This window comes from Rhinichthys klamathensis, unplaced genomic scaffold, assembly GCF_029890125.1.
Source record: "Rhinichthys klamathensis goyatoka isolate OS25496 unplaced genomic scaffold, OSU_Roscu_1.1 h1tg000109l_1, whole genome shotgun sequence".
NCBI classification, from domain to species: domain Eukaryota; kingdom Metazoa; phylum Chordata; class Actinopteri; order Cypriniformes; family Leuciscidae; genus Rhinichthys; species Rhinichthys klamathensis.
The window spans coordinates 3,372,858-3,399,284 of NW_026606647.1; the positions used below are offsets into that span (position 1 = coordinate 3,372,858).

Here is a 26,427-nt window from a genome sequence, read left to right on the forward strand (position 1 = left end):
CATAAACAGTTTGATTTCTTTTCATATAATAAAATACAGAGCATGCATGATTTGATTATTTAGAGAAGACATTTGTCTTCACACAGCAATTAAACTAAGCTCAGTTTATCTGGATTTGTGATAAATAAAAAAAAGGTGTTGGTGAAAGACAAGTAGAAAATTGACAGTATTAAAGACACTAATTGTGACATAAGTAACAGCATGTGGCAGTTGTGAATTTTAGTCATTGTAAAAGTGTATCAGGGCAGGTGACTCAGTGAGTGCTGCAACTAGTGCTTTACCAATTCAAGCAATCCATTTTATAATGTTAAATCTTCACTTTATAGAGCAATATCTATTTGGAATCGACTCTCTGTCTCATCACGGAGAATTCAGAACAAATATAAATTTAAGAGGACAGTAACCCAGGAATTGCTGCAAATGACCTCGTGAAAGCTGGAAATTGTCATGTTATTTTACTTGGTAATATTTTGTATGTAATTGCAATGTTTGAATTCTTTTTGATTGTACTTTGTGTTGTTATTGCTTTGTATAATTTTATGTTGTGAATATTTTAAAGAGGACCCCAGGAAGATTAGCTGCCATTAAATGGGCCGCTAATGGGGATCCTAATAAAAAAATAAAAAAAATGAAATGAAATGAAGAAACCCAGAAATAACATGCGGAAAAAATATTCATAATGATTTAATTTTTCAAACTACATCAACTACCACAATTTTGGCGATAAATAATCAAAGAGAGGAAGCAAGAAAACAAGCTGATAAACACTGACATAATTTGAATATAATATAGCCTAATTATATTTCCATTTTTAAAAGATATATATTTAGGGTCCAATTCTTGCTATTAACTAACACTAAGGGCCCTGTCTTGCACCCAGCACTATTGACTTTGTACACCGACGCATGTAGGCCTATCATTCCTATTTTGCACCCGACGCACAGCTGACTTTTCCCTCCACAGACGCACGTCGGTAAATTAGGGAATGAACTTGCGCTCCCGGGCAATATTATCTGCCTGCAGTCCCGGAGGCTGCATTTTCAGGACCCAAGGGGGTAATCCATCGACCGGAAGTTGAAGCCGGCCGGGTGCCGCCATGTTGTAGCAGAACTTCACTTGCGTTAGCATTTCCATTGACTCCCATTGATTTTTGCGTCACTTTGACAGCGAATAACTTTACATCTGAGGCGTTTAAAGACTCCATTTGTCCATTATTTATTTCTAAAGAAACACGACAATGTATAAAGGGCTCCATTACCTTCTATGTTACACTATGGCCCCGTATGAAACAGTTTTAGTAAAAATAGGCTAACGATTGCGTCATAACCACTCGACTCTCTGTCGCGCTGTACAGAAATGACCGTACAGACAGGAGGAGAAGCTCGCAGGCACTCGGGGGGACGTCCCGTCAAGGGAGAAGCCCATAGATAATGAGTCCATAAAAGCAACGGAATACTTACTCCTGCTCACTCACGCCAAAGAACTCTTTGCTCAAGTTCCCCGTCTCTGCAAGATTAACGTTGGCAGTTTTCACGCACAGCTACTAGAAGATTAACGTCTGTCAGACAGGTTGCTCACGTCATCAAGCTTAGTTTGAGTCGGTTTGAGTCTGCGCGTCAGGAACGGAAGTTCTCAAAAATCGCTAAAAGTGGGCTTCAACTGTCTCAACTGAGTTCCAATGAGATCGCTCTGTCCATTTCTTTTACTGTCTATGTCAGGACCCCACTTCTAGGACCGCATTTCTAGGACCCTAGTTTTTTTGTGACAGCGCCACCTACCGAGTCGGAGAACCGCAGTCCCAGGAACGCATTTCCGGGACCCTAGTTTGGAGGAACGAAAAAAGTGCCACCAAGGCAGTATCTCCACCCAGTTTTAACTACATTAGAGTTTTTTAAAAAGTTTTATTACACCCAAATACTACTTTCTTTATTGCAATTAAACCAGGTTCCTAGGAATGTTGAGAAATTGGGTCTAAGTAGCATACTTTAATATAACTCAAGTAAAATAAACAAGGAATCATGTTATAGCCTTTTCAGTCACTCGATGGACCACATTTTCAAGTACAGAGGGAAGACAAGGATGACTCAGGGGGTAGATTTAAGATTGTGTATTTTACAAAATAATATATAACACTTGAACTTGAACACACAAAATCTTTTATAAAATAATATATAACAACTGAAATTGAACACACAAAATATTTTACAAAATAATATTTTAACAACTGAACTTGAACACACACAAAAACAAATTTGATCATGACGTGAACCACTTCAATGGATGGACAAACACATGGACAACATCATCACTGACTCCTAAGAGAGAGAAAGAGAAGTGAATTAAATAAGGAACATTTAGTTGAACATGTTCTACTCTCTAATTTTAAATTTCATATTTAAAAGATCTTAGTTACCACAGAGTAATGATAATGATAAAAATAATGATATCAATCTTCATACCAATTACTGTTCATAATACAATTATTGCATACTGTTCAAAGATTTGGAAAAAAAAATGATTTTGATGTTGTGGGAACAAAGGTTCTAGAAACACTCATGTCAATAAAGCCCATCTGAACTGAGAAAAAAATAATAGAGAGAGATGCAAGAAATCTGAATAGAAATAACATTATTGACACGACTTTTCCTGACCATATATAAGTAGGCCTATACAGTAAATGACACAATCTAACACGTGGGATTTTAACAGTCAATTATTATAATGGCCTCTCTGATATGTCTGACTATTAAAATGTCATATGTCTCAACCAACTTTATAAAACCATGTCAAAATGAAGAGACGTACACATAACATGTATTGTGGGTAACGTTAACAGGCTTACTGTGAGCACGTGACAGTGAAAACATTACGATTATTTTAACTGAATTAAAATGGAAAAACAATGAGTAATTAACAAGCTTTCAGAACGAACATGGTACAGTTTATTGTGCTGTAAGTAAGTCAACACAGGCTTAGCCTATCATGCAACAGCTCCGTTAAATGAACCGTAGTATTTCATTTTCCAGCATTAGAGGCTAATATATGATGGCTATGCATTCAAGACTGTTTAGCAAATCACCAGCACGTTGGCAACGTTAACTTTCCAATGAAATGCATCACAATTGTTTTTAAAGTTAAACAAATAAAAATTGATTCGCATTTGATACTCACACTCTGAATGTCATCCATTTTCGCTGGTCCTCTAATTCGGTAGGTGGCGTTGTCACTAAAAACCTAGGGTCCTAGAAATGCGGTCCTAGAAGTGGGGTCCTGAAAATGCAGCCTCCGGGACTGCAGGCAGATGCTACTCCTCCCGGGGGCGGTTCAGCGAAAAGAGGAGGCGTGTTCCGGCTCAAACGTTCCCTGGTGATATTTTGCAGTTTCAGAAAACAATTACGCCACAGACCAGGAAAAACTAAAGTCAGTGGCGGTTATTCAGATGCTATTTTAGTGGATGCTTGGCCATAATGTAGCGTGTGCACAACGCGCAAACACTTTGCTTCTCTCATCTAGGCTACACAGACACAGCAGATCCCATTTTTGCAAACCATAGGGCTACATAATTAAAAAATATTACCACACGAGGGAAATCATTGTGGTGTCCATGAAGATGTGAAAAAAAAATAGGCATAAATCTTAGTTTTACCTGTTTAACCGAAGCTAATTTGGGTGGGTTTCTCCCATCCCCATACAATGTCACTTCTCTGTCTTTTACGGCCCTGACGAGAATGTCGGTCTCCTCGGCTGTGAACCGCTCATGGCGTGCACCTGGTAAATCCGCCATTGTAATAGCAATCCGCCATGGAACAAGAGCGCCTGCTTGAGTAGGAGGTGTCTGCGGAACAAAAGTGGGTGTTTCTAAATTTGTGGGTGTTTTCACACTGGTAGGTGTTTATAAATCATGCAATGAAAATTATGTTCTTCTCCTTACCCCACCCCTAAGACCTACCCACACTGTGACGTGGGCAAATCAGGTAACGCGGTTGAAAACGCCCCTCTGTTTATGGCCTCGCCCCCTGATCTGGTAACTCCTCTTACCGTCTGCAGAGACCTCTATTTGGCTTTTAAAGGGAATGTGAGATGACGCTCTGATGGTTTATTGCACGTTACGCACAAACCACACCTATGAATAATGTAGCTACTTCAGTTCAGACCAACCCTGATTTAGATTTGCGCCGGGCACAAGAGTATAGCCTAATAGCAACAGCGCCCGAGATCCGCCCACAAAGTTACTTGCGTTTCGCGTTTGATACTTGCGTTTCAGATCGTCAAAATAGGGCCTAAGACTTTTGCTTCAATAAGCTCCTAATTACAGCTTATTAATCATTAGTAACATTAGTAGTATTGGGATTAACACTAGAACGGCCATGGCGGTAATTTTGACCGTTTTGAACTTTATATGCAATAACTTTGTTGAAAAAAAAAAAAATATATTTTCCTAAAAGTGTCTATTTTTATTTAAAATGTTTTTCATATAAATTACACATAAGGCAAAAAAAACGAATGAACATATTTAGCTATTTCGGCCATAGACGGTCATATTGACCGCACTGAATTTCGCGGTATTCTTTTGTTATATTTCCCGCGGTTGATCTTTGTCTCTCTCACTGTCAACAGAATATCTAAATAAGATACTTTTAGTTGTTATTATCTTGTTCTGAGTTATATTGAATAGATATGGAAATATAGCTATCTGTTGTTATGCGATAATTATGGTAGGCTACTAATGATTTTATTATTTATAAATCAATTAAACTTGTTTAAATGTACAGTTTGGTGTTGTTTTGTTTTTAAAAGATATATATCCTAAAACAATAAATGCATTAATTTTTCAATTGGGTATTTATCATTAAATATATAGAGTTTGGAATCTAGCGGTCAAAATGACCGCTTGTGGCAGTTCTAGTAGTTATGGAATTCTGGCACTTCTAGTGTTAAGGGATGTAGAATATGGTCATGTAGAATAAGGCATTAATGTGTGCTTTATAAGAACTAATACTAAAACAGCCAATATCCTAGTAATATGCATGCTAATAAGCAACTAGTGAGAATTGGACCCTAAATTAAAGTATTACCATATATATTTGAAGACTTCAGATGCAAAAGCCTCTAAGTGCCATCTGAAATTTTCTTCTAGAGTGATCATTTTTATCAAGCTTGTATGTTTATGTTCAGTTATTTCACTTTAATGGCAATGAAAATTACCTATTGATTGTCATTAAAGTGAAATTACTGAACCTAAATATACGAGCTTGATAAAAATGCTAATTTTAGAAGGAAATTCCAGATGGCACTTAGAGGCTTTTGCATCTGAAGTCTTCATTTGTATATCTGGTAGATTTCAGTAATATTCTGTGTAAAATATAATGCAAGATATGTTTGTTTATATATTTGATTTTATTTATTAAATTGATATATATATATATATATATATATATATATATATATATATATATATATATATATATATATTACATTATTATTATTGTCTAGGATATATTAGAGTGACTAATTATTCTAAGTTGGAACAAAAGGCATCAAATGATTAAATAACATGAACACCCTGCCCAAATAAGACAGAAATGAACAAAACTCTTAATCTCTGAAATAAAATGCATTTATCATTTAAGATGTTTAGTTCTAGAATACATGTTTAACAGGTCTGCATTGTGAAAACAGGGCGAGGAGCAGAACATAATAATAAAAACAGATTAGTGCGACATTAGAGTGATTAAACAAGTGACAAGTAGAGACTCAAGAAGTGAATATAAAAAGGGTTTGTGAGAGGCAAAGAGAACCAGATCCACCATCTCCATCCATTCTGCAAGACAAGAGACGGTTTGAGAAGATGTGGAGGTTAACGTGTGTCAGTTTGGCCCTGCTCTTATCTGTTCAAGGTAAGGACTTGCACTTAATGTTTAAGGTAGACATTTTATCAGCACTATACATGTCTGACATAGTCCTGTTTCTTGTGAGATCATTTAATTCAGTTAATTTAGTTGGAGGATGTCACATGCAGATGGATGTCCTTAAAATCATTCCTCATTAATGTGTGCTTCCATCTCCTCCACCGCAGGTTCACTTTCTCAGTTGAATGGTAAGAGCTTGTCTCATTCTTCAGATGTTCATATGAATTTACAATATTACAATGCGCATGTGTGAGCAATCTCTCTTTCTCTCACATAGTTTGTGGACAAGCTCCTCTAAACACCCGTATTGTGGGTGGTGTGAACGCCCCCGATGGGTCGTGGCCGTGGCAGGTCAGTCTGCACAGCTCCACCTATGGAGGTCATTTTTGCGGAGGATCCCTCATCAACAATGAATGGGTGCTGACGGCAGCTCACTGTTTACCTGGGTAAAATTCACATAAACAAACATTAATTGGTAGAATATATTGTTTTCTTTTCTCACTGTATTCTCTGACTGTTTTCAGTGTCAGTGCATCCAGTCTCCGTGTGTACTTGGGAAGGAGGACACAGCAGGGAGTCAATACCAATGAAATCAGTAGAAATGTCGTCACAATCATCGTTCACCCCTCCTACGACAGCAACACACATGACAATGACATCGCTCTGCTGCGCCTGTCCTCCACCGTTACCTTTAATGACTATATTAGACCCGTGTGTCTGGCAGCACTGAACAGCAGCTTCCCTTCTGGCACCAGCAGCTGGATCACAGGATGGGGAGATGTTCAGTCTGGAGGTACAGACACATCCAAACTCATTCGTTCACACATACATCTACTCATAACAACATTAATATATGATTGTGTGTTTGTGTGTACCCTGTTCAGTGAGCCTAGCTGCTCCTGGGACTCTGCAGGAAACTATGGTTCCAGTGGTCGCTAATGGTCAATGTAATACTCTGCTGGGTTCTGGATCTGTTACCATCAACATGATCTGTGCTGGTTTATTGGAGGGAGGCAAAGACACCTGCCAGGTACCACAGTCAACCAGATCATTCTTAAGTGTGCTCAACAAAACATGCTGCATGTCTGAAAGTCAATTCTGTTTTTCTAATATATCTTGACACACAAACGTCTATCTGTGCTTCTTTTTTATATATGTGTGTGATTCTTTCTGGCCATGTTTGATGAGAACTTAGTCCCATAAAGAAAAAAACCCTGTTTTTCTGTAGGGTGACTCTGGAGGTCCAATGGTGAGCAAGCAATGTTTGGTGTGGGTTCAGTCTGGTATCACCAGCTGGGGTTATGGCTGTGCCGATCCCAACGCACCTGGTGTTTACACGCGTGTTTCACAGTATGAGAGTTGGATCTCCACCACCATTGTCCAGAATCTCCCAGGATTCGTTTTCTTCAACCCCTCAAGCACATGCCAACCTGTTTCTACCACCTCAACCGCTTCTACTTCATCTCCTACTTCTACTACCTTAAGAACTTCTACTACTACAACAACAACTACTACCCTAAGACCTCCACCCAATCAGAGTAACTCTCTCTCACACACACTCTACACTCCTATACAAGATAGTCCACCCAAAAATTAAAAAAGATTTGGGTTGACTATACCTTTAAAGGGGTCATGTTTTTTATTTTATTTTAATATGTTCCTTAAGGTTCACTTATAATGTTAATAGAGAGTTTTGCACAAAAAAACAAACAAATATATATGCGGCTAAACGATTATTTTCAACCGTCAGTAAACAACCACTGTTATGATTGGCTAACGTTATTGCATAGAAAACAGGTTCAACGCCCACTCACTATTAAAAAAAAACTAGAAAACTAGTAAGTGTTTTGAAAATACAATCCATATAAAACCATAATTTACAGACAAAGCATTATGAAATAATTTACTTATGGTTTGTGATGCAGTTACTTTCGGATCCTATACAGTTGGATGCTTCATCTTTAAACAAAACAGAATGCTCCAAAAATATATATATAATCCTCTAACGTGATCCAGGACACCATTCAAATAAACCATCCAGTTGTTTCCAATCCTGGGATCCTTCTGTAAAGTCTGCACAGAGATGCAAACGATCCATTTAAACTGGACACGTCAAAGACAACGTTCTTTCTCTCTTCTATTTGTCCTGTTGTAGACAAAGTGCGTGGTATTTCAGAAACTGAACGCACATCTGTATACTGTATCCACTGTAAAGAGCATTAGTGATTATAATGGGTTCTATTTGCTTTTGACGCAATGCTTACACTTCCAGTGTAGGAAAATGTCAGCCATTAAGTGACTGAATGCCAGTGTATGGGGCCTATTTTGCGATGATGTATTCATCGATGTCTTGCTCTGAAGGCAGTCATATGCAAATATATTTGCCCATGTTACATAAGATCCTGCAATATCAAAACGAGCCATTTTTGGAGCTTGATTAAATAAATGGTTTGCTTATAATGAGGAAGACGTTTTAAGCTATGAAACTTGCAGGATGTTTTGGTTCTTATATGTCAAACGATAAAGGAAATTTTGATTTCTCATGTCATGACCCCTTTAACACCACTTCTCTGCATAATGCTTGTTTAAATGTCTTTTGGTGTAGTCTCAAACTCTTGTCAAGGGAGATGTGGTGAGAGATTTGACATCCGTAACCGCTGCAACTGCAATCATCACTGTAGCAGAAACTGCTGCTTGGATTATAGAAGGCGATGCAGTAAGTCGAAATACATAAACAACTGGTCATAGTTCTGGAACACAATTCAAACATGATTCAAATTCTTAAGTCTTCAGCTCTTTTTTTTTTTTTTTTGTCTCTGCAGGGGATTAGTGGATAACCCTTGGTTCGCACAATCTTCTAAATGGCTCACCTGCACTATATATTTCGCATCAAATAAATGATATTCAAAAATATTATTTTAAACAAGAACAGAATGAATCAGATTTAAATTAATTTCTTCAAAAATGATTTGCAATGAAACTGTGTGTGTGTGTGTGTGTGTGTGTGTGCGTGCGTGTTTCAAAAACATACCTAAATAATACAAGCATACAAAGTAATATTATATAAATGGATTATATAATCCAAGTCTTTTGTAATCTGTATTATATGACTAAATAAATACTTAGCATCATCTGGCTTTTGTAATGAGTTTTTGCTGTAAAGGGGGCGAATGTATGAAAGGTGTTTATACTGTCATGGTACAAACCACATGCTTGTGTATAGCTACAATGATGTACAGTAATAAAGTGATAAAATAATTGCTCAATAGTCATCTAAACAGGTGATAAAATATAAAAAAAAATTATATTATCAGACTGTTATGTTATATTTCTATTAACCATTGTTGAAAGTTGCAAATCTGAGAGAACCACATTGAGTTCCCATACTGAGAAATACTAACCCTTATTTTCTCACCACAAATGTTGAGGAGTCATTCAGCCTCTCAAAGATGAATTACAGCGTGCACTGTATACAAAAAAAAAAAAAAAAAAAAAACACACATTGAAATGGATTGTGATGTAGAGACATACAAAGAGATTCTTAGCATAACAGTCCAGTTCCTCTAGCTCTAACAGCAGAGCACTGCACTAGCAAGGCCAAAGTCATGGGTTTTATTCTGAGGGAATGCATTAACGGTATACTTTCAATGTAATGTAATGTTAGTTGCTTTGGATAAAAGCATCTGTCAAAATGCATAAACGTAGAACAGATCTTCTAGCAACCTTTGAGGAGCCAACAAATGACCATTTTCAACAAACAGTACAAGGGGGCAGAAACGACAGAAGAACTGAACATAAAGGTGTGTGGCTTACCTACCCCTCTCTTATATATTTCATATTACAGAACACACACAAAAACCTTAAAGTAAAATATTTTTAGTAAAACAATAAGTTAAATAAGCCTATATAAAATATGCCATTTATAAAATATGTATGCCAATTTATATCTCTGGGATTTCTGTTATGGTTATTTCAGATATGATTTTTACCAGCTTTTACATCCTCGCAATGTGCAACTACTAAAACATGCTATCGTGGTGGTTGTGAGCGAGGGTGTGATGCCTGCCTGCCTAACCCCGTGACAAATCCCTGACGCCTTCATCCGGGACTCTTCCACCAGAACACTCTCCAACATGGCGGCGTCAGGTAAGAATAATGCGCACTCGTGCTCTGCCTATATTTGTTGGATTCTTTGCGAAACAGCTATAAACAAGTTTGTGTAACATTCTTGGGTTCAAGCGTAATGGTTATGGCATTCACTGTATCCGTTTTTCAAACGCGGCGCTGTTAAATCTGTTGGTTAAATGCATTGAAAACATGGATTAGTCGCATTGGGGTAGCCGTATGCTCAGATAAATTAGCCAGTGTGCTAGCGGCCAAATCATGTGCCTCGTCTGTCTCGTTGTCCCCCTTAGTTTTAGGACGCGACAAGGTTTCGCAAACGGATGTTCAGGTAATTTAATGTACGTGGTAGTTCATAAGGTTAGTGTGTGGAGAGTTAAAATATTATGTTCAATGATAGTGCATAAAGTTCTGGTTGGTGCTAATAACCCGTGTTTGGTGCGTATGCGCAGTACGTTCCAGAGGAGGGACCGGAGGGTTCACCACGTGCACGGAACCGTGGTCGTTCTGTGCTCGTTTAGACTGGACCGATTGTAGTGGTGGGGATTTTGTAAACGTTTTTTAGGTGGTAACGGACTCATTCAGTGCAGTTACATCGTTACTCTTGCAGATGGCGAGTGTCTTATTTCTGTTGAGTCATTATTGAATCATTCACTAATTTAATCGATTACTTAAAATAATCGAGGAATTCACGACCAAAACATCTCTTATTACCTTATATTAATTGACGTGTCAGTATGACATAGCATACAAAAAAATAGTGCCTAAGTAAGTTAACAAAACGAATCTAAATGTATTAAATCTCAAAATATGATTATTGAATGTTATTTCCAAGTCTTGTACAACCAGGCAGATGCACAGTACATCTTATGCAAGTACAGCCCCTATCTTTTTGAATAGGGAAAGACTGAATTATAAGAATGTTAATGTTACCGCTGAAAGAGATAGGCCTATTTTGAATCAGTAGTATCTGACACCAGTGGTATCATAAATTGTTCTATTTCTCTGGCTGGTCCAATTAACGCACATACGTTATAGAGAAATAAACAGACAATGCTTATGTGAACAAGATCATTGGCTCTTTTAACTGTAAGGCAGGCCTAAAGCTACCATATTTCATGTTAGACATTCCCATTCATTTTTATTTGAGTGAACCATCTCCTCCCCTTACAACATCCCTGTTGAGGCTCACTGAGTGCCTTGTCTCACCTTTTCATTTCCTAGTTGCATAGCATCAGCACGTCTTTTGCATAAGTGTGATATTAATCAACATTTAATGAGTGGTGTGAAGCCTATTAGCATCTGTTTTGGGTTTCATACAATTTAATTTAGGGTGTTGAGATGTTGCTGTAGAGGAAATCCTCTACAAGTGTAATGACATTTCACTTAAGGCAGGCTATCCATTTTTTGCATAATCTTACTTTGTCTGTTATCTCTGTCACCATGTGGCCAAGCTATGGTGGGAACATCAAAATATTTTTCTTACTAGAATGTCAAACTGGGCATGAAATGAGAATTCACCCTGTTTTCTAAATGCATGTTATTAATCTTATTGTAAATAATTCATCCATGCATGTTTCCTTTTTTGACTTTTTAATTCTTAATCAAATTGTCATAATTCTGATCTAATTTTCTGGTGAAATGAATGACAGATTTCTCTCTGGCGTATACCGGACTCCTCCAATTTTTTTAGTCCGCTTAATCACTGCCACTTTCTTACAATCAACCTCAAGCTTGCATTCAGATTGGCCTCCATCCAATCAGCAACCGTTAAATAGAACCAAGTCCCCGCCCTACTTTTTTTTCCCCCTTTTCAAAAATCTTTCACTGACATATACACCACAACATGGAAGAAAAGATCAGTCGCTACTTTCATTTCATTGTGAATTTTAACATGCATAAATGTATCAAATAATGAAATAGCTCAGTTTTGGCATTCTCATAGAATATGTTATTCTTTCTTTAGCTAAGAAGAATAAGAAGAAGGGGAAGACCCTGACCCTGACTGATTTCCTTGCGAATGATAGCAGTGGCAGTGCACCCCCCAGTTACCCCAGCGCGAAGACTACCAGCTGGGCAGATGAGACTGATGACTTGGATGGAGATGGTGAGTAAATCCTGGAATGGACTACATTACTTTTAAAATCTAAACCAACTCATTGCTAAGAGATGCATGACAAATGTGCTATTAACATCTGTTTTGCGTATACAGGTGTAAATAGAATCCGATGCATTTTGAAATCCAGTCAATTAAAATTGTATTCTGTATTAATCAAGTCCCATTCTCCTCCTCATTAGTCTCAACTTCCTGGCATACTACGGAGGATACATATCGAGCTCCTCCCATCGATCGCTCCATCCTGCCTACTGCGCCTCGTGCAGCACGGGAGCCAAACGTTGACCGCTCTCGGCTGCCACGCGGCCCGCCCTACACTGCCTTCCTCGGTAACCTTCCCTACGATGTCAGCGAGGAATCCATCAAAGACTTCTTTAGGGGACTTGCGGTCAGTGGATACGCTGCATGCATGTTTAAAAATGGGATGTCTAGATAATACTTATAATATCTTAACTGCTTGACAAGTGCAGGTTGTTTGTAACTGTCTTTTGTGTATATTATCAGATCAGTGCGGTGCGTTTGCCACGGGAGCCTAATAACCCAGAAAGGCTTAAAGGATTTGGTTATGCTGAATTTGATGATGTTGATTCAATCTTGCGTGCGCTCAGTCTAAATGAAGAGGTAGGTCATCAATAAAATACTGACATCAGTGCATTGCTGTTGTTTTCTGTTTTAAATTAATGTTGTATCAAATTTGTGTAGAATCTTGGGAACAGGCGGATCCGGGTGGATATCGCAGATCAGTCCAATGACAAAGGTGAACTTATGATATACAAACTCCTTCACATTGTTTTTGCCTCTGTGAAAGTGTCTTTCTTGATTAAATTTAACGTCATATTTCCTCCAGAGAGGGATGGTGGATCAATGTCAGGGCGAGACCGGGATAGAGATCGCGGTCGTGGGATGGACGGTGGCCCTGATAAGACTGATTCTGATTGGAGGGCACGCCCGAGTGGCGAGCAAGATGAAGGACCACGCCGAGACGAAGGATTTGGAGACAGTAAGTTAAACAGATGCTAAATGTATATCATGCTTAAAATACTTTGCATATATTATTTTTTGAGAATGTCTACTATCAAGTGAAATTAAAGTTTTTATAACATTAAAAAAGTAGAGCTGCATGATTACTAAAAGTAATAGCTTAAAGGGATACTTCAGGATTTAGCATTAAGCTTTGTATTAGTAGAAAACCTGTAGTATTTTCAAATTAACGTGCTTTCCACCCTCATATCCCCCTGAGACGAGAGATTTATGTATTTTTTGTCTGGAAAAAATCCTCCGATGACGCAAAATGACGATTTTTTGGTCAGAGGCTAAAGACTACAGCCAGTAGAAGGAGCTGTTCCGCATGTTTTCAACTCGCCCATAGAGGGTGGAATCTCACTTACAGTTAGAGATGCACCGATTACAATTTTCTAGGCCGATTCCGATTTCCTTTTTTTAAACCACTTTACAGCACACACAAATATTTATCTTCTATCTTTCCTTTTCACATCCAATATCCAACTAAACATTTTTTATATATTTAGCAAACTAAACTTTTGTATGAAAACAGGTAATGGCAATAAAATAATATATAAATAACAAAAAAAAATATATATATATATATAGCCTACCCTTGCAGTATATATTTCTCAACACACACACACACACACACACACACAGGCCTATTGCAATCACTTGTACATCAATGGCAAGTTATATTTCTCAAACAGTTTTTCTCTCTGACACATGTCCAGCCAGGCTAAACAGGACAAGTGGAGCATGTGCAGGGAAACGATTGGGAATAAAAACAAGTTATTTTCTATAAATATTTTTGAGTCTTAATTTTCTTTTCTGACATAGCCTGGCTACTTCAGTTCTTGTTAAAACACACCAGACGTGCAGCTCTGGATATCTAGCATGCTAGATATTTTTCTGGGCTCGGCGACGCGTCTGCGAGGCGTCAGCGAGCGTCTTTGATGCGTTGTTGGCTCTTTCATACTAACAGATTGGCGAGCGTCCATCGTCCGCTAATCCCCCGCGATTTGCACGCGATAACACCCTGACCTGTCGGCGAGCTCAACGATTTGCAAATCGGGCTTAAATCGGGTTTATAATCCTGTAGTGTGAACTAGGCTTTAGTGACAACTGTCACTTATCTTCACATATAGCGTTTTTTTGCGCGTGCAAATTCGTTATTTTAAATGCAGGCACGTGACAAGCACGCTCAAAATGGAAGCACATTTTTCCAGGCGCTCATATTTTTCCAACTTTTCAGAATGCCGCAAGCTCACAGCAGGTCATGTCACAAAAACCAACGATCAGCTTCGACCTTTCCGTAACAACATCGAAAGCTTGGCCCGAACAGCTGATCATAGCTGTACAGGGTGGGTTTTTATTTCTCATCTCCATAAATATATCTAGAAGTAAAGCTAATACAAGGCCTAGAAATCAATTAATCCTTTGCTGATACTTAGTCGTCATCATGGAAAGCCCTCAGCGCAGGTCATGGTTGCATAGCAATGACAGACGCAAGCGCTTGTGGAAAGGAGATAGTGGTGCGGCCGCGCTTTCCAGGCGTTTTAGACGCGATATGTGAACGGCCCCTTACAGTACCTGCATTTGTGACACTTTTTATTGCCATATTTCAGACGTACAGTTATTTTTAGGCACAGGTTCTTCGCTGTTGTCATTTTCCTCACTTGTCTCTACTCCTGCCATTACTTTTTATTTTCCACTCTCTGTTCTGAGCCACTAGGTTTCCCTTTGGGCCCGATCTAGCCAATAACATAATAGCACCTACTGGGGAGGCGGGTGTAAAGATAGTAAGGCCCCATTTGATTGGTCGAATTTGGATAAACAACCTATGCATGCACGCAACACACACATGCTTGTTGGCACATCAAATAAATGTAATTTATCGCACCTCTCTGCGATACGGATATCGCATATACTATTATCGCGATAATCATTTTTCGATATATCGTGCAGCCCTAATTGAAAGATAATGTATTTAAAGGGATACTCCACCCAAAAATTCTGTCATCATATACTCACCCTCAAGTTGTTGCAACCCTGTATGAGTTTCTTTCTTCTGCTGAACACAAAGGAAGATATTTTGAAGAATGATTGGAACCAAACAGTTGTGGGGTACCATTGACTTCCATAGTAGAAAAAAAAATACTATGGAAGTCAATGGTGCCAAAGTTCCAATCGTTCTTCAAAATATCTTCCTTTGTGTTCAGCAGAAGAAAGAAACTCATACAGGGTTGCAACAACTTGACGGTGAGTAATTGATGACAGAATTTTCATTTTTGTGTGGAGTATCCCTTTAAGTATTCTGCAATTTAATTAAGTACGTACATGTATGTGAATGCATGTAAAATATGTAATGTGTATGTAATCATAGAAAAACAGCTTTATGGGCCCTTGTCATTAGTCAATCAAAAGTCACTCAGTTAGAGCCATAAATATTAGTATTGTATTTGTACTGTTATATATATATACACTCACCTAAAGGATTATTAGGAACACCTGTTCAATTTCTCAATGCAATTATCTAATCAACCAATCACATGGCAGTTGCTTCAAAGCATTTAGGGGTGTGGTCCTGGTCAAGACAATCTCCTGAACTCCAAATTAAAGGTCAGAATGGGAAAGAAAGGTGATTTAAGCAATTTTGAGCGTGGCATGGTTGTTGGTGCCAGACAGGCCGGTCTGAGTATTTCACAATCTGCTCAGTTACTGGGATTTTCAGGCACAACCATTTCTAGGGTTTACAAAAAATTGGTCTGAAAAGGGAAAAACATCCAGTATGCGGCAGTCCTGTGGGCGAAAATGCCTTGTTGATGCTAGAGGTCAGAGGAGAATGGGCCGACTGATTCAAGCTGATAGAAGAGCAACTTTGACTCTTTACAGCCGAGGTATGCAGCAAATCATTTGTGAAGCCACAACATGCACAACCTTGAGGCGGATGGGCTACAACAGCAGAAGACCCCACCGGGTACCACTCATCTCCACTACAAATAGAAAAAAGAGGCTACAATTTGCAAGAGCTCACCAAAGTTGCCTGGTCTGATGAGTCTCGATTTCTGTTGAGACATTCAGATGGTAGAGTCAGAATTTGGCGTAAACAGAATGAGAACATGGATCCATCATGCCTTGTTACCACTGTGCAGGCTGGTGGTGGTGGTGTAATGGTGTGGGGGATGTTTTCTTGGCACACTTTAGGCCCCTTAGTGCCAATTTGGCATTGTTTAAATGCCACGGCCTACCTGAGCATTGTTTCTGACCATGTCCATCCCTTTATGGCCACCATGTACCCATCCTCTGATGGCTACTTCCAGCAGGATAATGCACCATGTCACAAAGCTCGAATCATTTCAAATTGGTTTCTTGAACATGACAATGAGTTCACTGTACTAAAATGGCCCCACAGTCACCAGATCTCAACCAAATAGAGGATATTTGGGATGTGGTGGAACGGGAGCTTCGTGCCCTGGATCTGCATCCCACAAATCTCCATCAACTGCAAGATGCTATCCTATCAATATGGGCCATCATTTCTAAAGAATGCTTTCAGCACCTTGTTGAATCAATGCCACGTAGAATTAAGGCAGTTCTGAAGGCGAAAGGGGGTCAAACACAGTATTAGGATGGTGTTCCTAATAATCCTTTAGGTGAGTCTGTGTGTGTGTGTGTGTGTGTGTGTGTGTGTGTGTGTGTGTTTGTGTGTGTATATGTAAGCAATAAGGTACGAGAGGCTGTGCTGTATCGTGAATAAGTAACGGCTGGAGGGCGTTGTTAGGCACGACGCGAAGCGGAGTGCCTGCAACCCCTTCAGCCGTTACTTATTCACGATACAGCACTTGCCTCGAGTACCTTATTGCTTTTATAAAACGGTTGCCACACAATAAAAATATTAAAGCCGAAAAATATGTATCTATGCAACTTTCATGAAGTAAAATCACTAAAAGCCTGCCTTCCGCTGGAAAAAATAGTCCCGGAACGTGAACAGCAACAGAAGTTACATATATTATTTCGCCAATAGATGGCGGCAAAGACTGTCTTTATGAGTGAGTGAGTGAGTGAGTCTGTAGAGAAGGCTTTTGAAAGGACTCGAACTTGTGATCACGGAGAAGACAGACGCAACTGACAGATGACTAACGTTATGCACGGAAAACCCCATGACTGTTAAAAGGACAAAATATGCAGCGGACATTCAAACGCATTTTTTTATTATGAATATAGGACTGACCTGAAGGAAAATGCTACGTCTACTGTAAATGCAGGTACACTCGCTTACTCGATCTCTCACAATGCTCTGCTCTAGCTTTAAATGAACAATATCAATGAGATCAAACATCTGTTTAAGTTGCTTAAAGTGGTTGCTAGGGGTGTTGTGTAGTGATACATAGAACCGTTGGGTGAAGCGGTCATAGCCGTGTTTTATCGTGAATAAAGCACAGCTATTGACCAATCAGAATCAAGGATTGGAACTAACCGTTTTATAAATATATATATATATATATATATATATATATGTATATATATATATATATATTTTTTTTTTTACAGTGAAATATTACAATATAAATCTTATTTTGTTAATTTAGATCATTTTAAATCTGGTTTGACTGTTAACATACAGTTAATGTACTATTTTGTGTAATGCCTTGTGGTGTCTTTTTGCAGGGTCTCGTGATCGCTTTGAGTCGGACCGATTCAGAGATGCTCCAAGGCGTGATGATCGCTTTGACAGCGGTCGAGATCGCTTCAGTGGGAGAGATCGCTACGACGACAGAGGTAGCAGAGACTATGATCGTGGAGGTTGGTGGAGTTTCATTCAGTAGAATTTCTTATGATACTCTACTCAAAAATGGTGGTGCAAGTTATTAAAGGAATAGCTCACCCCCAAAATTAAAATTGTCACCATTTATTCACCATCAAGTTGTTCCAGACCAAACCTGTATGAATATTTCTTCGGCTAAACACAAAAAAAACATATTTTGAAGAATGTTGGTACTTGATAACCAAACAGTTGATGGTAACCATTGACTTCCATAGTATTTTTTTTTTTTTCATACTTTGGAAGTCAGTGGGGTCCATCAACTGTTAGGTTAGCCATATTCTTCAAAATGTCATCTTTTGTTTTCAGCAGAATAAAGAAATTCATACAGGTTTAGAACAACTTTAGGGTGAATAAATGATGCCAGATTTTTCATTTTTTGGTGAACTATCCCTTTAATTTCTCTTTGAGTTCATGAATGTTTGGTGTGTACATTTATTGCAGTTTGCTTTGTAAGTAATGCTACGGTCATATGATTGTCTTAGGTTTTGACTCACGTGGTGGTGGAGGACGACGAGGATTCAGCAGTGGCTTCAGACGAGACTTTGATGACCGCCGTGATGGAGATCGCTACGGAGATCGTGAAGAGCATTTTGACAAGAGGGATGACGGACGAGAAGATAGGGGTACATGATGAGATTAGCTCATGAAGAAATTACACACGTCAGCTTTAAAGATAAAATTTTTATATCAGAAATGTTGTCTGCCTATTCTAATTGTATGAGATTTTTCGTTCCAGCCTCTACACAGAGGCCCAAGTTAAACCTGAAGCCACGGAGCATCCCAAAAGAGGAGGAACAGAGTGGAAGCTTGCCCCCCCAGAGTAACACGACAAGTTCCAGCAGGGCTTCCTCTATATTTGGGGCAGCCAAACCTGTGGACACGGCCGCCAAGGAGAGAGAGGTGGAGGAGAGGCTGAAGAAAGAACAAGATAGACTCCAGAAACAGTTGGAGGATGACAAGAACAGGGCCCCGGAGAGACGGCCAAGAGACCGGTGAGAAGGGGGAAATAGATGGGTAGATACGAAACTTGGTTGCTCACCAGCGAACCACACTCTTGTCTACTTGGAAAGTTTGTTAGTGGTGAGAAAATCTTGATGGGATGAAATGGAATACAGCTGAGGATCATCTGTGCTGTGTTCGAAATCGCCCACTATACTAGGGATGGGACGATTACCGGTTTCACGATAAACCACGATAAAATATACTGACGGTTAGTATTATCGTTTAAAATTTAATTATCATTAAAACCGTGTTTGATTATCGCGATTTTAATAACTCACTGTAAATCCCGTCAAGCCAGCAACAGTCTGACGCAGGCACAGCGCGAAATGTTTTTTTATTATTATTCGGGAAGGAATGGCGGAAGCAGTGAGATTTTTCGTGTTCGGGAGATTTTCCAGCCTTTTAAGAGGACCAAATCTGAGGTGTGGTCATATTTTGGCTTTTACAAAAGTCCTGAGGGAAACTTGATCGAGGATGGTCACCCTGTCTGCAGAACAAAAAGTCGCAGATAGAAACACTTCAAATCTGCCGATCGTCTTGTGTGACCATCACCCACTGTTGTATAGCGAACGCACGGCAAGTTAACTTTGACCTCAATACCAAAACTACGTCTGGGAAATAATTGGGCACGAAATGTTGTTTTGAGTTGAAATATTTTATCTCACTCACTTGAAATAGACGTGAAGCTTCCGCGAAGAAAAGTTCGCAGCAAGTGGCTTTGAGCCAAAGACGAACGAACAACTTCAAACAAGACTATTATTAAGACTGACATTTTAAGGGATAGTAACGTATAGATTCATTGTACACTTGTTAAACCGATTTTATTTGTACCACCACATAATTACGGGGACATATTTAATTGAGATTAGTGTTTTAAATCTTACTCGTTTATAAATCCATTTTGTACAGCGTACAAACAATCGTCCAGACAAGATGATCACAACAATATTATCAAACTCTGTAAACAATAAATCAACAATCAAAAACGGGAGATGCAAGACGGCAAGTTGTATTTGAATGAAACGAGAGCGCGCCCGTTGTGATACATGGATGTGCGCTGTGTAATAACGCATTGCTATTGACGACGGGCATTATAAAGAAGGAAATGCCACAGAATCTTGCTTAAAAAACTGCACAGAGCTGCTTATTTATCTGTTGTTTGTTGATTTTCAAATATAAAACTTGTTGAAATGTTTTCAGTGTGAGCATCAGTTCTTTTTGAACACTTTCATCTCATTTTAACAAAACCGTGATAATATTGATAATCACGATAATTTTGGACACTATAATCGTGATATGAAATTTTCATACCGTCCCATCCCTACACTATACCCTTATTCACTATTCCCAACATTACTCCATTGATATAGTCCACTTGAAACTTGAAAACGAGTGAGTGAATTCGGACACTGGAATTCGGACACAGCTGAAAGGGCTGCCGATTTTGCATAGTTTGTGTTTGCTGTTTAACAATCATTTGAAATGTAGCAAACTGGCAGCTCCAGTAGTAATGGAAAGATTTATCTTGAACTCTGACATGGAAACTAGCATATAAACTTGAATTAATCAATTTAATAACAAATTAAAAAGGAATTTATACCTGTATGATATTACGCTGGACCAGCACGGTTTGGAAAATGGATGGATGATTTGATTCAGCTGCAGGCGCCATCTCCTGGTGAGACGCGGGAATTCATTCAGTGCGCAACTCAGTGCATTATGGGTATTCTCTAGCCGTTGAGCGTACATCGGTTGTACACTCGTTATTACGGTGCATTATGGGATTGAATGATTGCACTCAATAACGTCAACTATGGTTTCGAACACCATTACAAATGGCTGCCCCATCAATAGTGCCCTATTTAAGGGTATAAGTGGCAATTTCGGACACAGCCCTGGAGTCTCTGAAAAAGTGGCATTTAAATAGTGATTAAAGAGTAATTTTAGGAGTTGAATTTCTTTTCTTTTTTTTTCAGAGACCCGAGTTGGAGAAGTGAAGAGCCGTTTAAAGAGCGGCAACGCACAGGAAGTGAATCCTCACAACCTAAAGGTAATACTTTCGTGTTCTTAGCAGATACCTTATCAAAGAATGTAGATTAGGGATGCACTAATATTACAATTCTGATTAATGTTCTCATATGATAGCTGATAACCAACCAACTGGTGTTAGAAACGGTTGTAGTCATTAAAAAAACCTGTAGAAGTGCTATATATGCTTTTTTTATTGCATTGAATGAATGATGGATTGTTTTAAGCAATGTTGCTGTTGTTAACTAAAACTATTTAAGAAAATTTGTGAAATATAAATTCAACACTTAAATGAAAATTAGAAATTTTACTAAAACGCTAAAACTAATGCTGAAATAAATATAAATTAAAGCTAAATAGAAATGTAAAAGGACAAAAGCACATAAAATAACTGATCCTTTAAAATAAACTGAAAATATAAATAAAAACTAATTCAAAATATTATTAAATGCTTTAATAGTGTATAAATAATACTAAAATAACACTGGTTTGAAGATCTCTAATGATAGCAGGAAAACAAAAAATCCAGTGGTTAAATTAATAAAAATATATTTCTGTATCTGTGATGTTAAGGATCTAGGTCTCAAGATGGTGAACATTCAGAGAATGAAGTCTTCAGTGGCCAGGAGGATGAGCCGATCTCTCCTGCATGTACATCACCCTCTTCCAATCAGGGAGGGCTCCCACTGAAAGTAATGCCTGCCCCTCCCCCTAAAGAAAATGCCTGGGCCAAACGCAGCCCAGGGGGGAGTGCTAATGAGAAGGAAGGACCCTTACCTGCTCTCAAAAGTGCAGAGGAGACTGTATTGGGCAAGGGTAAAAGTCTCCACAATAACATTTCAACAGAGTGGCAAGAACCTTTGAATATATACAGTTTTCTCACTTGTCTGTTGTTCTGTTTGCTAGATGAAAACCGGGATGATGGCGTTCAAAGGAATAAAGTTCTGCCTCAGGGAAGAGGTGGAGGAGGAGTTGGGAGAGGAGGAGGAGGAGGAGGAGGGGGGTGGGGGCGAGGGGTTGACTGCCCAACTAAAGACAAGCAGAGAGAACCTGCAGACAGGTGAGGCAGTCTTCACTAATGTGAATGTCATGCACTTCATAAATTCACATGACTGCATAGTAGGGCTGTGCGATTAATCGAAATTGAGGTTCGATTTCGGCTTCCAATGATAATGAAAATACGATAATTGAGATTAAAGTCCCTGTAAAGGCAATTCTAAAAAAAAATTCTAAACACATAATAAGTGTTAGAAATGTATTGCTAAGGGTGTATTCACACCAGGAAAGTCCGATAGTTCACTTGCTTTGGTCCGGACCAAATAATATATATATTTTTTTTGGTACGGTTCGCTTTCACACTGCTCTTTTTGCAAGTGAACCAAAATTTGTAAACAAAACCACACGTGTGCTAAGGTCGTCCATTCATTGGACAAGGATTCTCAAGTAGGGAAATCATGAAGTGCAAAAAAGGCTCAGCATGGAGATATTTCGTACTGCAATATTTGTTATTTTACTAATTTTGTGTTGTTCTGTACAAACGCAATATGAAGAAACTGCGCAGAAGACGGATAAGGTATAAAGTTTTGATTCATAGAGAGGGGCTATGTTCACACATTCAAATAATAAGATTCTTATTGTATATACTGCTAACAAGTGCTGTCAATGTTAACGCTTGCGATTTAAGTTTGTCCAGTTTAACGCACCATCATCCTTGTATTGTAACTATCGTTACATTATATGAACTGCAAAAGCTTTTTTTGCATCTATGTGCGATTAGACTAAAGAGAACGCTCTGTATGTGAATGTCCTGATGCACACACTCATTCATTCATTCCATTCCAATGATGCGCACACACGACGCGCAAAAAGACGCGCGGCGCAACAGTATCGTGTGGCCAGACAGCGTGCCGGAATGGAATTCTCTTTCGCACTTGAACAACAATAACACAAACCATTATGCCAAAATCTCCGACTACGGAAGCCTGTTAACTCAAAGGCGCAGTGCTTTCTTGCAATTGGGTCGGTTCATGTTCACACCGTAAACGAACCGTACCGAGTTCGTTTGGAACCGTACCGAGACCACCTCTTCAGCTGGGTCTCGGTTCGGTTGTTTGGTCCTCACCCGAGTTCGATTGCTGTATTCACACCTGCCCAAAAGGTCCGCACCAAGGGGGGAAACGAACTGGAGTTCGATTCAATCGAACCAAACAAGGCAGGTGTGAATACACCCTAAAACATATATTACAAAGTTTGTGAACTATGAAGTACTGAATTGTGGAGTTAGACCGTTTAACAGTTTTTCACCATTGCTGTGTTCCGGATTTTTTGGGCGGGGCTAAAACGGGGGCTCGATGACGCACTGGAGCCCCTGAGCTCCTGGACACGCCCCTACTTGATGATGCTCAGTTTGCCGCCGCTCAATCACGAGTTACTGTCAGTACTATTAGTTACTACAGCCTACAGTTACTAGCTAGCTATGCCTTCGTCACGGAAATGCGTACTACCTGGATGTGATCACGTACAAAACAGATCGGTGTCCTTATTTAAATTTCTAAAAAACGGTCACATCAAGAAGAGGTGGATTAATTTTGTAAAGAGCCAACCTTGATGGAAAGCTGAGGGATCACCGCCAAAACCCGCCTCTGTAGTGATCATTTTACACGGGATATTTTTATAAACTTTCGTCTGAGACAACTGGGATTCACTGATAATCCGTTATGGTGAATGGGGCCGAACCGACTATCTCCCGCCTCGGCCTTCACCCTCCCGTCCCGAAAGCAGTTTCACCTAATATCACCGTCTGCAGCTTTCCCGCGAGTGGGCGTGGTTTCAGTGCAGCCAGCTGACACGCCCCCAGTGTTTGAGAGCAGAGAAAACTGCTCATTTTTTCAAGATTTTGATAGCTTATTTTATGTACTTGCCAGCTTTTTTTATCATTCAAATTTGCCTGGGTGGCTAATAACACATTTTTCTGTGGTGTGACAAACTCCGAACACGTACTTAATTTTGACTTTAAACAATCATTTTCCCCCCCCTTCCATTGGTGCGCTTTCGGTCCTGGAGCAAACTTAAAGCGCAAATTTAATGTGAAAATCAGTAAAATCATGTAATGTGACTTTCGCGAAATGAGACTGTAACAAAGTATGTTGTTATGGGAAGGAGGCAGGAACCGGCAAACATGTAACACTTTAATAATCCAAAAATAAACAAACACAAAACATAAGTAAAGGCAGCAGCACCTCAGGGACGACTGCCGCACAAACATAAACAAAACATAACGTAAAAGTCCAGGCCTGGTCCTCTCTCGTCCTTCACTGTCATCATCACTCTACCTTTTGTAGTTATTTATAGTAATTATCCTAGTTATAAGTGTGAAAGAGAATTCGCCTTGTTCCTCAAGCGGCTTTCTGTGCGTGCACTCTGAGACAAAGGGGAACATGAACAAGCAACGTGAACTTTGAGCTTCGGGAACACTTAAACGGTCAGATACACGCAAAAATGTCAAAGTCCCAGATTTGCAGAGTATTTGATTTTCGATTCCCAACCTTAGTGTTTACTGTATATTGAAAGTGAATTGGAAGTTATAAAGTGTACAAAAAAAGTACTATAAAAGTAATCCATACAACTGCATCATATTACAATTGAGTGTAAATAAAAAAAGGTTGTTATTTGCCGAAAATCTGGTGACAAGTAGTGCTGGAACAATGCGCATAATCAGTGATGGCAAGAATGCGTTGATGCATCTTTCTATTTATGTTCTTCACAAGCAGTAGCCACTGAACTAAATCAAACTATTTACAGTAATGGCAGAATAGGTGCTGCGTTCAAAGAGCAAAATATGATATCAGAATATTGTCAGTCCCACATTTTGTGCTTAAAAAAAGAATAGTTGACACAAAAATGAAAATGGTCATTTACTCACCCTCATGTTGTTCCAAAATCATAGGACTTTTATAAAACCTGAGATGGTTCTGTCCCGCCTTTGAAAGTTCAGGTAACCAAAACTATAATCTATATAGGTTAATATATATGAATGGAGCAGTTTAATTTGAGTCTTGTAAAGAGATATGATCCCATGTTATAATGAACAGATTTCATTCAGGCTCTCTTTTTGGGGGAAATATAATATTAAATAGATTAATCATGCCTTTTGAGAAATGCCTTTTCCCCCTGTTTGCAGGACGACAGCCCCAGTCCTTATTCTCTTTCATTGTATAGAAAAGAGCAGCTCAGTCCTCTTTGTGTTATGTGGAAGGAAAGAATTATGGATTTGTAACAACTTGAGGACGACTAAATTTTAGCTTTTGAGTGAACTATTCTTAAACTCCTTCTTGTATTGACAGGAAGGAGGTCAGGCGGGACAAAGATCCCAGAATAGCCTCAGAACCAAAGAAATATGAAGAGAGCGTTCCTCCTGTGAGTACCTCACCTGGTCCTGACCCTTGAATCAGTTTTTTCATGTAGGCTACATTGCAAGAACAGTTAGACCCCCGAAGATGATTGATTTGTAGAAACTACAAATCAGTGGTGGTGTTCAGCCCACTGTTGTGTAGAACTTTGGGAATAACCGGAACATTATTTTCTTCATGCCACTCTAATTTTGTCATCACAGACATTGTGGTCATAACATTTCTTTTTGTCCCTACAGCAATTCAGCTCAGCTAGTAAATATGCTGCCCTACTAATGGATGGAGAACAGGGAGAAGATGAAGGTGGAGAGGAATGAACAATTAGGAAGGATCAACTAACTACAGAACAGAAGAAAAAGAGCAACTGAACGATCAAATGAGGGGTTAAATTAGAATTCCCTCATGATGATGGAGTGGCGTAGTTTAAGGGGATGATGGCTAAGGTACCCACAATTCTGTTCTGTGTCACGTTTATGGAAATGTATACAAGTATTCCCAAAACTGGTCCATTTTAATTAAAAAAATAAAATGAAAACAATCAGTGCAGTAAGTAGATAAATGCATTCATTCATGTAGACATTTAAAAATCATTGTTAACTTGAAAGTCATTGTTATAAATAAAAAAAAGTATGTAAGATACTATAACTTGCCTCTGAATTCCTCTGATTTAATTCAGTCAGCATTTCCAATATGATGCATAAATCTACTTTAATTGGTCACTTAATGACCTGTATTGTCTTGTAATGCCATAAACCATGGTGTATATTTGTTGAAAGGGGCTTATACATCAATTTTCCACTTAAGAGTTCATTAGCAGAGACAGCAGAAACACCCTCAGTACTGACTGAGGTGTAGGCAGCAGGATAGGCTTTCTTCTCAAATCCTCTGAAACTCAAGGTTTCTATCTTATTTTGTTCATCTGTTCTCCTCAAACCTGCATAGCATTGTTGTTTTCTCAGAAGGAAAGGTTAGTGAACTCCCTCAAAGTGCTCTCAAACCAATGTAATG

The 26,427-nt window shown here is 38.9% G+C and overlaps 2 protein-coding genes across 3 annotated transcripts; both read left to right on the forward strand.

Moving 5' to 3' along the window:
* Positions 1–5,514: 5,514 nt before the first annotated feature.
* LOC130087615 (trypsin-like) lies at positions 5,515–8,739 on the forward strand. The gene is made up of 8 exons (XM_056254023.1): positions 5,515–5,897; positions 6,077–6,097; positions 6,187–6,355; positions 6,434–6,702; positions 6,794–6,939; positions 7,138–7,447; positions 8,515–8,625; positions 8,732–8,739. The coding sequence occupies exons 1-8, from the start codon at positions 5,849–5,851 to the stop codon at positions 8,737–8,739; spliced, it is 1,083 nt and encodes a 360-aa protein (XP_056109998.1). The 5' UTR covers positions 5,515–5,848.
* A 1,229-nt stretch (positions 8,740–9,968) lies between these two features.
* Positions 9,969–26,064, forward strand: eif4bb (eukaryotic translation initiation factor 4Bb). Of its 2 annotated transcripts, XM_056253936.1 has the most exons (14): positions 9,969–10,055; positions 11,998–12,138; positions 12,330–12,535; positions 12,652–12,768; positions 12,850–12,904; positions 12,995–13,147; positions 17,824–17,958; positions 18,463–18,603; positions 18,717–18,972; positions 20,959–21,032; positions 21,584–21,826; positions 21,917–22,070; positions 25,354–25,426; positions 25,659–26,064. In XM_056253936.1, the coding sequence occupies exons 1-14, from the start codon at positions 10,043–10,045 to the stop codon at positions 25,734–25,736; spliced, it is 1,839 nt and encodes a 612-aa protein (XP_056109911.1). In that variant the 5' UTR covers positions 9,969–10,042; the 3' UTR covers positions 25,737–26,064. The 2 variants fall into 2 exon arrangements, with proteins under 2 accessions (XP_056109911.1, XP_056109912.1); XM_056253937.1 differs by lacking the exon at positions 25,354–25,426 and having other exon boundaries at positions 10,043–10,055.
* The last annotated feature ends 363 nt before the right edge of the window (positions 26,065–26,427 follow it).

Bases quoted from the DNA above. Each gene is read 5' to 3' on its own strand.
- LOC130087615 (XM_056254023.1), top strand. From the start codon at position 5,849: ATGTGGAGGTTAACGTGTGTCAGTTTGGCCCTGCTCTTATCTGTTCAA. The intron at 6,703-6,793 runs GTACAGACACAT...TACCCTGTTCAG, and splicing joins GGGAGATGTTCAGTCTGGAG to TGAGCCTAGCTGCTCCTGGG. The intron at 7,448-8,514 runs GTAACTCTCTCT...CTTTTGGTGTAG, and splicing joins AAGACCTCCACCCAATCAGA to TCTCAAACTCTTGTCAAGGG.
- eif4bb (XM_056253936.1), top strand. The intron at 17,959-18,462 runs GTTGGTGGAGTT...TGATTGTCTTAG, and splicing joins CAGAGACTATGATCGTGGAG to GTTTTGACTCACGTGGTGGT. The intron at 22,071-25,353 runs GTGAGGCAGTCT...TTGTATTGACAG, and splicing joins CAGAGAGAACCTGCAGACAG to GAAGGAGGTCAGGCGGGACA.